General features: G+C 29.0%; 1 protein-coding gene and 1 long non-coding RNA gene across 2 annotated transcripts; one reads left to right on the top strand and one right to left on the bottom strand.

The window, feature by feature from the left end:
* Positions 1-4561: 4561 nt before the first annotated feature.
* LOC120067592 (uncharacterized mitochondrial protein AtMg00810-like) lies at positions 4562-5988 on the top strand. The gene is made up of 2 exons (XM_039019137.1): positions 4562-4703; positions 5006-5988. Exons 1-2 carry the CDS (start codon positions 4562-4564, stop codon positions 5986-5988), a joined length of 1125 nt encoding a protein of 374 aa, XP_038875065.1.
* Positions 5989-13501: 7513 nt separating this feature from the next.
* LOC120067686 lies at positions 13502-14639 on the bottom strand. The gene is made up of 2 exons (XR_005478997.1): positions 14503-14639; positions 13502-14374 (listed from the first exon to the last, which is right to left on the bottom strand). It is a non-coding gene; the product is annotated as an uncharacterized LOC120067686 (long non-coding RNA).
* Positions 14640-17358: the final 2719 nt, after the last annotated feature.

The raw sequence follows: 17358 nt of genomic DNA, 5'->3' as shown, positions 1-17358 counted from the left end.
TGTATTAATATTGCTTAGCTAAATTACAGCTTAATAACAATTAATAATAATTAGCTTTCGAGAGCAAAGATCAATTGGCCACATCCTCTCTCTCCCTTTCTCTCTCTCAAATTACACATTGTCTCGCTGGTGTCGCTCTCTCTAGTGCCGCTTTCGTAGATTTCACTCATCTCACTCACATTCTCTCTTTCTACTCGTCTTCAACCTCATAATACATAAAAAAAACAAACAAACAAACAAAAAAAACCCATAGGTTCACAATATTTCTAAACCCCAGAACGACCCACCCTATCCCCATTACCGATCAGTTTAAGACACAATCGACACTGATTGAATTTACTTATCAATCATATTTTATTTGTCGTGGGTCAGTGGAAGAGTTTTAATTTAGTTTTGGTTTTCAGTAAAAGGGTAAGAAGACAAATAGGTGAGGGTATTTACGTAATCTGGTATGGCGATGATGTCAGCAGATGGTCAATTGACATTATTTTTTTAAAAAAAAGGGTCATTTGACATTTTATGCCCAAAAAATGGGTCATCTTGTGGTAAAAGATATTGAAATTTTCACATCTATATAGTCATAAACCAAAGAAAAGATCGACAAATCCTACACGGGAAAAGTCTCTTATGATAAAAAAAACATTGGAGAGTTTCAACCCTTAGTAAAAAAACCAATTGAAAGACAAATTCTAGATGCAAGAACAAACAAGATTAAGAAAGAATACAAGATACTGGGGGCTTAGGCTAAAAGAAAAACAAAGCACCTTTCAACATTAAAGATTTCTATTAAATTATAGAATCCCATATAAGTTTTATTTTAATTTTGAAATTTAATGCTACATTGAAAATTCATCAATTTTGTATAAATTTAGTTCATATCATTCATTAATAACTAAATATGCCTAACAAAATTATTTTATTATAATCTTGTCATTTTGAAATTGCGTGCTTTAGAAAATAGCACTTCCAAGTTGAACTCAAAGTATCAAGCTTATATTATATAATAAAGTGAGAGTGAGAAAATGTTGTGGATGAATCTGGACCTTACAAGATAGGCCAAAAATCAAGAAAAAAAAATAGGCCAAAAATCAGGAAAAGTCAATGGAAGATAAATACTAGATAAAGTGAACTTATCTAATCATATCTAATCTTTACTTATTAGGATTAGGAAATATCCATCTTGTTCTTATCATAAGAAGAAAAGGTAACTCTATCTCATTCTCCTATAAATAAATCAATATAACTTCATATGAGAGAATGAAAACTAGATATGGGATCTAGATCTTAATCTAGAACTTAAACTTCTAACTTCTTCTCTATTCTATTTCTATAATTCCCTTACGGATTTAGGTATTATTAGAAATTAATTATATTCTGTTATAAGTTTTGTTATAAGGGTAGTTAAATGGTTAGTCACTGTTGTAAATATGCTTATTTATAGGCCTCTTTTGGTTAATAAATGCATATAGCAAATTTATTTACTCTGCTTTAATATGGTATCAGAGCAAATTAATTTTTTTTTTTTTTACTTTTCGTTTTTCCTCCATCCAGCCACTCTTTTTCCGTGACTTTTCATCTTCAGAAGACCTTTTCGTTTTCCCTTCATCCGACCGCCGCTCCTCGTGACTTTTCGTTCTCCTTCTTTATCCGAAACAACGATCATGACCAGATTCGACGACCCAACCTCATCCGGAAACTCCAACTCTAGGGAGAATGTTCGAGCTTCCCCATCTTCCATTCTTGAACAATATCAGAACCCTTATTTTCTTCATCCTTCAGACAGCACCAGCCTTGTGCTCGTTTCCAATCTTCTTACGGAATCAAATTACGACTTGTGGAGTCAGGCGATGAAGATCGGGCTCACTGTCAAGAATAAACTCGGCTTCATCAATGGTGAAATCCCTCGACCTTTCGGTGAGTTACTCAGTTCTTGGATCATATGTAATGGCATTGTCACTGTGTGGATTCTTAACTTTCTTTCCAAAGAGATTTCTGCTAGCATCAACTTCTCCGATTCCGCTCAAGAAATTTGGGCTGATCTACAAGAACGGTACCAGCGTAAAAAACGACCAAAAGTCTTCCAACTACGCCGTGAAATTTCCAACTTATCCCAAAATCAAGATTTTGTCACCACATACTATGCCAAGCTAAAAATGTTGTGGAATGAACTTATCTCCTACCGCCCATCTTGTTCTTGTGAAAAATGCACTTGTGGTGGTGTTAAGAACCTACAGACTTACTTCCAAACAGAGTATGTTATGACTTTTCTCATGGGTTTAAACGATTCATCTGCTCCTATCAGATCTCAGTTGTTACTAATGGAACCATAACCATCAATCAATCGGGCCTTCTCTCTAGTTGCACAGGAGATTGACCAGAAAGCTTATTCTTCATCCTTTGGCAATGCGATATCTTCATTTAATGCCACTGCCCTCCTTTGAATGGTTCTTCTGCTTCCCACCAGCCTGCTCCAAGTAATTCTCGCAACACCAATCAAAACAAGAAGAAGGATAGACCGATATGCACCCACTGCAATATTCAAAGGCATACTGTTGATCGTTGTTACAAACTTCATGGATATCCACCAGGGCACAAGCTTTACAAACCTCCCGAATCAGCAAGAGCAGATCATTCTAATTCTCTATCCTCTTTAACATCTGAACAATGCCAAGGCTTATTGGCTATGCTCCAGTCCCATCTCAACAAGTCCAAAACAGCCACCATAGCAGCAAAGTCCAATAAGGCAGCTTCTATCACTCCTACAGCTCACGTTGCAGGTATTAGTTTCCTTTCTGATATATCTTTTGATCAGTGGATACTTGATTCTAGTGCATCAGCTCATATCTGTCATAATAAGGTCCTATTCACTACTCTAAGACAAATTAAACCGACAAATGTTACTTTGCCTAATCAGTCTCAGCTTCTGGCTGAATTTGTTGGGGATATTCAAGTCAGTACAGATATCTTGCTACAGAATGTGCTATATATATCATATTTCTGTTTCAACTTAATTTCCATAAGCTCTTTAACTTCCTATCTACCCGTCATGGTCATTTTTTTCAGTGATTTTTGCTTCATTCAGGACAAGTATTCTTTGAAGAAGATTGGCAAGGCTAACAAATGGAATGGATTATACTTGTTGCAAGCATCAGTTGATAAATCCTTACATTCATTTTCACATACTACAGAACTTGTTTGTTCTTCCACTACTACACTCTCTGCTTCTACTTGGCATAATCGGCTTGGATATCCATCATATAAACATCTTAGTTTTCTAAAAGACATTTTACATGTAGACATGGATAGTACTTGCAATAAATGCATGATTTGTCCTCTAGCAAAACAAAACGACTGTCTTTTCAAAGCCATAATAGACTTGCTGCTCATGCTTTTGATCTTATACATTGTGATATTTGGGGCCCTTATAGTGAACCTACTCATACTGGATATCGTTACTTTTTAACACTAGTTGATTATTATTCTCGGTACACTTGGGTTTTTTTTATGAGTAACAAAAGTGAAGCTATTACTATTGTCCCTCGTTTCTTTCAGTTGATTGAAACTTAATATGGTCTTTCCATAAAAGCTTTTCGATCGGATAATGCACCAGAACTGGCCTTTATTGATTTTTTTTGCTGCCAAAGGTGTTCTCCATCAGTTTTCTTGTGTTGAACGACCTCAACAAAATTCGGTAGTAGAAAGAAAACATCAACATTTGTTAAATGTTGCACTATCTCTGTTATTTCAAGCTAGGTTACCTATCTTGTTTTGGGGAGAGTGTATATTGACCGCATCTTATTTGATCAACCTCATTCCATCTCATATTTTGTCGTGGCAAACACCTTACTATCGTTTGAATGATGAACATGCTAACTATACTTCACTACGAACTTTTGGTTGTCTTTGTTTTGCCTCTACTTTGCCTTCTCATAGGACCAAGTTTCAGCCTCGGGCCATTGCCTCTGTTTTTTTGGGATATCCCACTGGTATCAAGGGCTATCGCTTATATGACATTGAGAAGAAGCAATTCTTTATTTCAAAGGATGTTGTGTTTCATGAAGACATATTCCATTTTCATCAAATCAGTTCTCAAGCAGAGGTACTTGACCCTTTTCCTGATCTAGTTTTACCATTATCACTTCCATTTTCAAGTGATTTATCAGCAGTGAAGGCTCTTCATCAGCTACTTCTGCTACTATTGAGATTTCTGACCAGCCTCCTTCACATGACGTTTCTAAACCAACTATTCCCTTTGTTCCCTTTGCACCTGCTGATGATGATGTTGCAGTCACTGATCAACCCCATCTGTCTTTACTTGACAATTCTTCTCACTATCGCCACTCTACAAGGACGACTAAACCACCCTCATATCTTAGGACTATCATTGCAACCTCCTTTTACACAATCATTCTCAGCAGACAATTACTAAGTATCCTTTGCAAGCTGTTTTATCTTACGACAGACTGAATCCTGTCTACAAGATGTTTGCCCTCAATATCTCATCCGCATATGAGCCTCAGTTTATCACCAGGTTGTCCCTCATGAACATTGGCGCTAAGCTATGCAAGATGAACTTCTAGCAATGGAAGCCAACCGTCCTTGGTCTGTTATGCCCTTACCTCAAGGCCAACACTCTATTGGATTCAAATGGATATACAAAATCAAGTATCGTACAGATGGGACCATTGACCGCTACAAGGCAGGTTAGTAGCCGAGGGATACACGCAGCAAGAAGGCCTGGACTACATTGAGACATTTTCTCTTGTTTCCAAACTTGTTACTGTCAAAGTACTTCTTACTCTTACTGTCTCAAAAGGTTGGTCTCTACTTCAACTAGATGTTAATAATGTTATTCACAAACAGGGGGAGCATCTTGTTTTTCGCTTGCATAAATCCATATATGGCCTTAAACAAGCATCACGCCAATGGTTTGACAAGTTCTCAAAGGCACTCCTTTACTTGGGATTTTCTCAGTCCAAGTCTGATTACTCCTTATTCACTTGAGGTTCTGCTCAATCCTTTGTTGCTTTGCTTGTTTATATTGTTGACATAGTCATTACCGGTGCTTCTTTACCTGTGCTACATAAGATTAAAGATCATCTGCACGAGGCCTTCAAGCTCAAAGACTTAGGGTCTCTTCGGTATTTCTTGGGCCTTGAAATTGCAAGATCGTCTCAAGGTATTCTTCTATCACAACGAAATTATACATTGCAGCTCCTAGAAGATCATGGTTTGTTGGCTTGTAAACCGGCTTCTCTACCTCTTGATTCGGCTTTAAAGCTCCAATTTGATGTTGGTACCCTCCTTTCTGATGCAACATTGTATCGGAGACTCATTGGAAGACTGCTATACTTGACTATTTCTCGGCCCGACATAGCTTTTGTTGTCCATAAGCTCAGTCAGTTTGTTGCTCAACCTAGACAGCCTCGTCTTGATGCTGCCATGTCCTTACTTAAATATTTGAAAGCTTCTCCGGGCCAAGGTATTCTTCTACAACTTGTCCACACATTCCAATTGAAGGCGTATTTTGATGCTGATTGGGGATCTTGTCCTGATTCAAGGAAGTCTATAACCGGTTTCTGCATCTTCTTGGGTGATTTCATAATTAGTTGGAAGGCTAAAAAGAAGTCTACGGTATCCCGTTCTTCTGCCAAAGCTGAATACCAAGCTTTAGCTGCTACTATAAGTGAATTGCTATGGGTTGAACAACTTCTTCACGAGCTTTCAGTACCTCTTATTCATCCATCTTTAATCTACTGCGATAATGAAGCTACTGTCCATATTGCTGAAAATCCGGTTTTTCATGAAAGGACGAAGCATATTGATTGCCATTTTGTCCGAGATCACATTGTTCGTGACAATGTCAAACTTCTTCCCATCCGATCTCACTTGCAGCTTGCTGATATCTTTACCAAAGCTTTGCCCAAAACTTTGTTTTCCTCCTTACTATCCAAGATGGGTATTCTTGATATAACCACACCATCTTGAGGGGGAGTATTAGAAATTAGTTTATATTCTGTTATAAGTTTTGTTATAAGGGTAGTTAAATGGTTAGTCAGTATGCCTATTTATAGGCCTCTTTTGGTTAATAAATACATATAGCAGATTTATTTACTCTGCTTTAATAGGTATCAAGATATTTTTCTTTGTTTTGCAGGTCCTCTCTTCCCAAAAGTTACAAATTTACCGTTGATGTCGTGTGGAGGTCATATGCGTTTTTCTTTCCTTCAAACTTTGGCATCAACATATACAATTATGAAATGGTTAAAATCACTTTTGACATTTTTATATCAATGGCAAACTAATTCTTAATTATTCAAAATCAATATTGATAATATGAAAATCACATTTTAAAGTGTACAATTAAATATCAATTTATTTTTAATAATTAAATACATGTTTTAGAGAGATTTTAACTATTTTAAAATCACTCACAAACATGCAATAAACACATGTTTTAGAGTGATTTTGTAAACGATGATTTCAACAATTTTTATATCACTCTCAAATATGTTCCCCAAACAATGATTATAATAACATGTACCACAAACTCATATTATTATAAATTTGTATTAAAATAATATATACTCAAAATACATACTATTATAACATGAATTATTTTAGTCAATATTCCAAAAATAAATTATTATAATCTACATATAAACATGTTATTATAACCTATGTATTATAATAATCAATTAGTCTTTTTTTTTTTTTTTTTGTTAGTCAATTGGAAACAAAATAGTAAAAAAATACCTAAACAAGGACTATAATAATATGTACTCTAATCACAAATGATTATAAATTCATACTAATATAGTCGAGTTTTCAAATACAGTCTATTATAATCTAATATTCTAAATATAGATTATTACAATATATGTATTATTATAACTTATTGTTTATAATAACCCATTCATCGTTCCAAATATCCAAAAATTAGTTACATATTTTTTTTTTCTTTGAAAATAGAAAAGGGAAGTGGAAAGGAGATTGGATTGAGGGTATTGATGATTGAGAATGAAATGATGAGAGTGGATGAATTGAAATTGAAAGTTTGTAGCTTTATTGTTGTCACATTTGGGGCTTGGGAATGCACTACTGCCATTTTCCCATTCCCATTGCTACACTACATTTATTATTATTATTATTATTATTATTATTATTATTATTATTATTATTTATTATTATTATTATTATTATTATTATTTATTATTATTATTATACTTACTTACACTTCTTCACTTCGAGACAAATTATTAAAAGGAATTTAGCTTTTCCCAACCCCACTTGTCCCAACATAATCATTATCTCCCACTACTCACCATGTCCTCTCTCCCTCTCCTTTGCAGCTTTACCCTTCTCTTCCTCCCTCCCTTTTTTTCATCTTTCTTTACCCACTCCCTCCTCTTTTTATTACCATCTTACCCCTCTGTAAATTTTCACCTCAATTATTTTCGAGATTTAAGTTTTATTTTGATTTAATCCATAAATTTCAAAAAATTAAAGAATTACTTATTTTTCATTTCGTAATTATCTTAATTTAGTTAATAAACATTAACGCACGTAACTGAAAATATGTATTTAATGAAAAACTGAAGTTAAAAGTATAATCTTAAAACTTCGGGAGCAATTTGAAACAAAACTCACATTTCAATGGAAACTTTGTAACATTTTGAAATCTGTAGACTGTATTAAAACCAAACTAAAAAACTTAAAAGACTAGTGCGTGACATTTTGAAACTTATAGATCAAATAGAAACTATACCTAAAACCTAACAACCAAAAATATATTTTTTTCAACAAAAAAATTAAGATGGTATATTTTATTTTTTTCAAATTTTCAATTTTAGTCCATATCTTCCGATAATTCTTGAATTTAGTCTCTACTACTAGTTTTTTTTTATATATATCTATTAGCATTTTTTTACAATTTTTGATAATGTATTCACATAAAGTATTTCCTTGCATAATATTTAACTAATTTGCATAAAAATTAACTTCGAGAGACTAAAATTAAGAGTTATCAAAAGTAACAAGACAATAATTAGATATTTAAAAATATAGAAATTCAAATTGAAGAAATTTCAACATACATGAATCAAAATGGTATTTTAACCTACAAAATATTTCTTTTCGGACATACTCTTATTCCCTTAAAAGCTTTGATATTAACTACTTTTAAATTTCATAAATGTTATAAAATTACTCTCCAAATAGAAATCTATTTGAATATCGAACAAAAGTTATGACTTGAAAATAATATGTTGGAAATTGTATAACTCAAATCTGATCCAAATGTTTGCTATAGATCATTGTTGTCAATTTAAGTATGATACTTCAAAGAATTTATATTAATTTTTAAACTTTTATCCCATATCAATAGGAATATTACAATTTTTTAAGCAATTTACATTTAATTATTTAGTGTAAGTGTTAAGTTACATTTGGTTAATAGTCTGAAAAGATCAACTTGAAAAATGAGAGATTCAATAAAAGACAACTTATCTTTAAAGCTCTAATGATGACACTTTTTTTTTTTTTTTTTAAGAAAATATGACAATATCTTACTGTACCATGAAAAAGGAAGATATATAAGTTATTTAGCATGGTTACAACTAATTATAACAACCATGACTTGTGAAGCATACTTAATATCATAAAGATAGACATAGTTTTAGTCCCATTTGATAATTTTTTTTGAAATTGTGCTTAAAATGCTATTTCTATCATTTTAGATATGAGTTTAAAATGAGTTTCTTTGTCTTGTTAACTCATTTATATAGTTATTTTCAAATTCCAACAAATTTTCCAAAACTTAAAAAAGAAAAAAAAAATACTTGCTTTTATTTTTTAAATTCGACAATAAATTAAAATGTCTACTAAAAAAAAGTGAAAACTGTCTAAAGAAATGGTGAAAAAACATAGTTTTCAAAAACTAATGTCTCAACTGGGTAGTAGTTTCGTTTTTTTTTTTCCTATATTTTAATTTTTAAAAATTAAACTTATTTCTTATTAATTTCTTACCATGATTTGTATATTTTTTTAAGTGCAATAGTTGAATTCTTAGTTAAATTGAAAAGAAAAAAAGAAAACGAGTTTTTATTTTTTTATTTTTTTTGTTTAGTTTTCAAATTTTAACTTGGTTTTTGAAAACAATGGTAAAAATTAGATAACTAAGATAAAAATTTAGAGGTGAAACGAATGTTTATAGATTTTATAAGCCTAATTTTCAATAATTAAAAACAAAAAAATTAATCCCATTTGGTAATAATTTTGTTTTCTTTTTTATTTTTAAAAATGAGCTTATAAACACTCATTTAATTTCTAAATTTATTGATTTGCTTTCTACTTTTTACCAATGTTTTAAAAAATCATGTCAAAATTTGAAAACTGAAAAAAATATATTTTGTTTGATAACCATTTCATTTTTTGTTTTATGTTATTGAAAACTAAGTCTACGTTCTCCCAATTTCTTAAAATGATTTGTATATTACGTAAGTACAATGGTTGAATTCTTAGCAAATTCTAAAAACAAAACAAGTTTTTAAAAACTACTCTTTTTAATTTTCAAATTTTGACTTGTTTTTTTAAACAACTGGTAAAAAATAAATAATACAAGAAAAAAATATAGAATTATAAGTAATGTCTATAGACTTAATTTTAAAAAACAAAAAAAAAAAACAAAATAATTATCAAATGAGACCATAGTTTTTAAGAATTTATTTTTATTTTTAAGATTTAGTTAAGACTTTGACTTCCTAGACTTAATAATAATAAAAATAAAAAATGAAATGGTTAAAAAATCGAACTTAAATAATTACCAAACGAAGCAATTGGCCCGAAAGAGCTTATAAATAAATTAAAATAAACAAAACGAAAAAGTATAAGGATGAATTGGTAATCTGACAAAGTTTCAAGTTTTTAAAATGATTAACAGGTTTAGAAGAAAAAAAAAATAAGATTAGTCAATTATGATGTAAATAGTGGGAATCTTTATGAGTAAAACTATAAATTGAAAAATGATATTTCTGGAGTGAAGAAAGAAAAAAGGGTCACAATCTCCACCGTCCTGGATTGGAATAATAATAATAAATAAATAAATAGTAATAATTTCTTTCATGTGATGCTACCAAAACCAAATCTCTTTCACAAAAAATACCAATCCCCGTGAATCATTGTGAATTCCCCCTTTGTATTTCAGGCAAGTGGATGTCAATATCATTTCCTTATTATTATTATTATTATTATTATTATTATTATTATTATTATATATACCTTTCCTCCTTAAATTTTAAATTGTTATTATTTTTAATATCTAATTTTTATGCTTGATTTCTTCTTCCGATTGCAAAATGTTACGATTTGATTATTAGAGTTCGAATTTTATTTCAATTTGATTTATAGGTTTCAAAATCTATACATTAATATCGATTTTTCTAAAAAAAAAAATACTCAGTTTAATCTATAATGTTAATGTCTATTAATTAATATGAAGTGAAATTTAATAAGTTGTAAAAATTAAGATTAAGGTTGTAACATTTTGAAATTTAAAAACTAATTACAATTAAGTTCAAAATTTAAAGACTAAAAATATAATGTTAGAAAAAAAGGTTACACTAAATGATAATTAGATCCAAAATTAGAGGACCAAATTTGTATTTTTTTTTTCCTATTTCTTAAAACTTTTTTTTAAAAAAAATTGATTACATTACATCAAAATTCAAAATAATAGACCTACCATTTTTTCCCCATTATTTTAGTCCATTGACTGTCAACTATCTCTCATTTCTTTCTTAGGAGTCCTCAAACAAATATTATTTCATCTCTTTCAATCCCCTATTTTCACTTTAAGCAACAATAAAGTAAATAATAATAATAATAATAAATTTTTTAAAAAATAACTNTATTATTTCATCTCTTTCAATCCCCTATTTTCACTTTAAGCAACAATAAAGTAAATAATAATAATAATAATAAATTTTTTAAAAAATAACTTTTTTGACTGCTAACTAACATTTTAGCCAGTGACTCACATGAGCCAATAATTATTGACATTGACTTTAAACATGCTCATCTGCCACCAAAAAGTTTATGTCATCTTTAGGTTAAAAAAAACATTTTTAGTAGTTATTGTTCATAAACTTTATTAAATTGTTATCTAGTCATCTGCCCTTTACCATTAACAATAAAACATAAATTATTAAGATTTAATAAAATTGTTCACACGTATAAATATTAATAAATTAATTAGAGATCAAATTTATTTATAAACTATAAAAATTAAGGACATAATTAGATTGATTTTCTACTTAATTTTTTTCATGTACTTAGAAAGTATATCTAAACAAACCATTGTGATATAATAAAACTTAAACATGAATTTTCATAAGATATTTTATGAAAAATTATTTCAAATAACAAAATTACTAAAAATATTTACAAATATAGCAAAATTTTATAATCTATCGACGATAGATATTGATAGATACTGATAGACTTCTATACATACCTATTAGTGTCACTAATAAACATCGATAGAAGTCTATCAGTGTCTATCAATGTTTATCATTAATAGATTTTGAAATTTTATTATATTTGTAAATATTTTAGTTTATTTTGTTATATTTGATAACAACCCATATTTTGACGACTAAATTGTCACAAATGTGAAGTATAAAGTTTAGCTTGTTATAAACCAAAATTTAGGAATTAAGTTATCAATTTTATGAAAAATTAGGGACGAAAAGTATTTTTTATACTTATTTCTTGGAATAAATAATTTAATTTTTTTAAGGAAATAAGACAGATGATGGGACTTGGCTACATTATGTGGTTATATATTTGGGAAAAGGGAACATATTGAGAAAAGAAAATGGAAAAGCAAACTTGAATTTAATACAGAGTATAGTCAGACAATTGGCCTCACTTAAATATATATATATATGTATATTTTATTTTATTTTATTTTGTAAAAAATATATATTTTAATAAAAAGAAGTCAAATAAGAGGTTTGACTATTAGCTCTATGAGTAGAAAGAAAGAGAGTGGAGGTTGTCACAGTTTGTCCCACATGGACACTTTCCATACTCAGGGTTCAATACAAAATACAATTTGAATATCCTGTTCAGAGTAGAGGTGTGGGGTTCTAAGAATTAATGAAACAAACAAATAATTTTATTTTTATTATTATTATTATTATTATTATATATATATATATATATTTCAATTTTGAGTATAGTTATAGGTTTCAAGATGTTATGATTTTAGGGATGGATTTTAAATTTAATTTCTTTATAATTAATTTTAAATAATTATTAAAAATAATTTTAATATTAACTAAAAATCAATGGAATCTAATTTATTTAATTATTATTGATCTAATTCTACATTTTTGAATTAATTAATGGAATGTAACATTAATTATATTTTCAAAAATTCTTGAAATGTAAGACCATAAAATAAATTTAAAATTTATAAAATTGAAAAATTTTAAAACTTAGAAAAATTCAATGTTAAAGTCAAAACTCAAGAAAAAATGGTAATATTTTAAAACTTAAGGATAGAATAAAAACCAAACTCAACCAACAACGAGAAGGTGTTTTTCTAAGAAAAAGGAAGGAAAAGAAAATAGGAAAACATCTTACGAGTTTTTTCTTTTTCCTAATTTATTATCTACTTTCAAAATTATTTCACGTTTAAGAGACGTGAATATTAAGATAAAGAAATTGAAATAGGGAAGAAAGAAATAAATATTTTAGGTCAAAATATATGTTTTGACCCTATGATTTAGAGAAAGTTAAAATTTAATGTTTACGGTTTTAAAAGTTAGAATATAGTCCACATGATTTAATCAAACTATATGTTTTGACCCTATGATTTAGAGAAAGTTAAAATTTAATGTATACGGTTTTAAAAGTTAGAATATAGTCCACATGATTTAATAAAACATCATCAACAGTCTCTATAGTTTGATAAATCATCCAACACAGTCCCAATAGAAACTATTTGTGATAATTATGTTCATGAGAATTCTTATTAATAGATTCTCTATAAAGTGTATATGTTTTTTTATATTTAAAAAGATCCCTTATATCAAACCATAATGATTAAATTTTAATTATAAATTATATGCACTAAATTCTAGCTTTTTCTAATCAAAGAGACCAATTTTACAATTTAACCAAAATTTTGTAAAAAGAAGCTAGATATATATATCAATATATAGATCGATAGATAGTAACGACAATAAGTAACACTTTTAGGAATAAAAATTCAAGATATAACTAACATGTTGAAAAATTACAAATATAACAAAATATATAGTTTATAATTTATAATATTTAAATATATATATACACACAAAACGTACAGAGTGATAAGCATTGAGCAGTCACGAGTGGGACTTCACTATTCTATTTACTTCTTCTCAGAGAGAATATTTATTATTCTCTTTATCTCTCCTCAACATTAAGAACAACAAAAACAACATGTAAAACAAAAACCAAACCAAAAAACTGATCTGATACTTCCTGCTCACACCATATTTCTGTGCACTACATTTCAATTTCATTCTTTTTTTCTTTTCAACGGAATTTAAAACTTACAAACAATTACTAAATAATAATAATAATAATACCTCTTTTTTTCCCCTTTTTTATTTTTACAAAAATTAAATAAAAATGTATAAAAAAAAAACTCCAAGTCCCCACAGCCAAAAGAGAACAAATCTTCTTCTTCACTCAATCGCCCTGCACTTTGCTTGCTCTTCTTCGTCTTCTTCAACCTTCTTCGGCCGGCGTGGTGGGACTTAATTAAATTTATTATTATTATTAAAAGATGAGGAAATTTTTTGCCATTTTACAAAAATTATAAATAAGTTGGCCATTTTGCTATATATGAAAACGGCCCAGGTAATTAATTGATAAAATGCAGCTCAAGAGGGATAGACAAGGAAGGAGAAGATGAGTTGGGTGGAAATAGGGATAGATTGTACTCAAACTCCATATGGGTATTTCCCAATATAGAGTATGAAATCAAATGGATGGTAAAGGGAAAGGCTACGGTGTTGGGTCTTACAAGGTCAAGAAAAGGTCTTACAAGGTCAAGAAGACTCCATTTCAAAACTAAAAAAAAAAAAAATAAATAAGAAAGAACGTTGAAGAACGAAAAATAGGAAAAAGCTCAGTTAGGATAGCGCCATGGCTAGTAAGAATCAGTGACTATATCTCCCAAAAGGAGATGCCAATAATGAAAACTAACCCACCGGAAATTGTTGGTGTTAATTTCTTGATTTCGTGAAGAAGAGACGACGGCCATGGCGGTTGGCTTGGTTGGTCCATGCATGCGACCAATCTGAATCTGACCACACACCTGAAAAAATTTAGTTAACTACACCAATTTAGTGCAAAATTAGTGAACTCAAGCAATAGATTAATGATGGTTATGAAATGGAATTAAAGAGAAAAATAAGAAATAAGAAAAGATATAAATTGGTTGACCTTTGGGGAGGATGGAAAATTTGGGAGAATTTTGAGAGAGAGATTGAAATGGTGGTTGTTGTAAGAAAGTGTGGGAGTGAGAGAAATGAGAAGGGGAATGATGGGATTTTATGGAGGTTGAAAAGGGGAAACACGAGAAGAAATTTGGATGCAACATGAAAATTGGGCTGCTTTATGCATTTGACTATCATATGTCTAAAGGCCCATTGATAATGTGAATGGGCTTAGTGATGTCAGCCCTTTATGCGATCGACGGTCATCGTCTAATCGTGTAATTTCATACACTTTTGATCCTTAAAATTTGAATATAGATTTTATTGAGAGATATTGAATTTTTTAATCTATAATAAGAATGTGAATGAGTGTAGCGATGTCATCATTGATCACTTTACTATTTCTAAATGACTTTAGCTAGAGTTTATTGTACGATATGATTTTTATTAGTGAAATTTGAATTTAGGCTACGTTTATGTCATTGGAATAAAGAAATGGTGTAAACATAATGAGTTTTTATTGATAAATTAAGTGTATGGACCTCAAAATTAGATTGCTTTTGGATACGTTTTATTTTGTAAACATAATTTAATTATTATTGACGTTGTTTACTTAACCATTACTATTGGTGTAAACGAATTTTTTTTTAGATATCTTTTTTATCGATATCGTTATCAAACAAAACTTCCCATAATTTTGATTTTTTTTATTTTTTTTAACATATCAAATAAAATCCCAAATTTTAAAAATCTTTTTATTAAATCGATAACATCTTAAAATTTTGGATTTTTTTAATCGATACATTATCGAGCAAATAACATCCCAAACTTAAAAAAAATATATATATATATATATATACTAACGAACAAATAACATCCCAAAATTTTGGATTTTTTTTAATCAATATTGTTATTGGGCAAATAACATTGATAAACTAGTGTTTCTATTCTTTGCTTAAAAAAGATTTCCATTCCAATTTGGCTCATATTCTCACTCAACAATTTTTTTGTTTTTTAAATTATCTATTTGTTTTGCTTTGATTTTCTTTACCCATAAAGAAAGAAGAAAATAAAAACAGCAACACAATTCCAAAATTGTGTTACCAATATTGATCATATCCCAAAATTTTAGATTTGTTTTGTATTTTTTTTATGGATACTCTTAGACCAAGTACATCGATAACTTAGTCTTACCAATAAAATTTATAACCCAAAACACATACTTGAGCCCAAAATCGTTAAAAAATATTTTAAAAATACAATGGGTGTCACTTTTTATTCCTCAACCAGATTATAATATTTGATTATAGATTTCATGATAGGGTCTATATTTTATCACGATCACAAAATACTAGTAAATATCAACAAACGTAATCATATGAGACTCACTTTTTAAATTACAATTGATGAATTACTTTACCAATGTCGTAAATGTGGCCTTAGTTCTTATTTAAGTTTGTTGAGACTTGAATTTAGTTTTTGTTTGATCTTTGAAGTTTTAAAGAAGACGTGTTCTCTTGAGTTTGAATTTAATTGTTAATTGGTCATTCAACTTTTTTTTTTCATCGTCCTTAGTAGAGTTGGTGTTTCTTTTGACATAGAGATACCATAATCCCCTTCAACAAGCTAAAGAGAAAATAATCCCTCCAAACCATATTGTTTGAATCACCGGACGACCTTTATACTATGTTTCAAACAATAATCTCCTTCGACTATACTTATTTTGACATTTAAATTTTGGTTTTATATTTTAACATGACTTTTATACCATTTAAATTGACTTTAAATCATTTAAAACATGTTTTAAAGTGAACTATTGTGGATTAGCCTAATAGTAAGTAAGTGATATGAGTTCAATAGGTGGTAATCATCTATCTAGAATTTAATAAAATTTTATGTAAAATATTATTTATACTTAAAATATATTATGGACGGCACAAAAATAGATGCATTCAGATCTTTTAGGTTAAGGGAGCAAAATCCGTGCCGACGTTGCTATTGCTTGGAATTCAAAGATTTCAACAAATCTTTTGCCCCCAACTTCCGGCTTTTTCATCTGTTGAAATTAATTCAGTTTCAACCCCAACTTCCAACCTAAAATTTTAAGATTTGTTGAATTAAGTTCTAAACTTCAATACATTTGGTAATTTTTTTTTTAACTTTTATAAAATGAACTATTAAAAATTAAGTTTGATTAATACACAAAATTGATGATCAGACTATTTTAACAAAACTCACCATTTGTGTTTTTTTTTTTAATTAAAAAAACTTTAACAGTGCTTTGGGTGAAATTTTGTTAATTTTGTACCAAATATCTATTTTATAATTACTGGAAAACACATAAGAATATTTTAAATAAACAATTCTACAAACAAAACTTTATTTGGTAAAATTTGCAATATTTACTAAAGTTTAAAATAGAAATTACCATCTTTATGTTAAAGTAGTGGCATGCATGAAAGATCGAGAGAGTTCTAGTTTGAATCCCCGACATCCTACGATATTTTGAAAAAAAATTGAGTTTGTATCAATTAAAACCATGAAATAATAATCATATCAATTTAAACTTTAAACTTTCACGATTGTATCAATTTACATCCTCCTATAAATTTCGTTTAACCAATAACATGTGAAATTTATAGTTTGAATCAACAAAATTTTTAAATTTTGATAAGATAAGTCAATCAATTTAGACCATTCATTATAATTACCTTTAAATTAGATCATCAATGCATTAATTCTCAAATCTCTACAAACTTATTCAAATATTGGTTTTACAAAATAGATAATTAGAATAAATACGTTGATGATTCTAAAAGGAAATTCTAATTAAAAGTATAAGCTAATTCATCTATTAAAGTTT

Source organism: Benincasa hispida, chromosome 12 (assembly GCF_009727055.1).
Source record: "Benincasa hispida cultivar B227 chromosome 12, ASM972705v1, whole genome shotgun sequence".
NCBI lineage: Eukaryota > Viridiplantae > Streptophyta > Magnoliopsida > Cucurbitales > Cucurbitaceae > Benincasa > Benincasa hispida.
The sequence above is the reverse complement of the archived record's forward strand: the minus strand, read 5'-3'. Positions and strand labels throughout refer to the sequence as shown.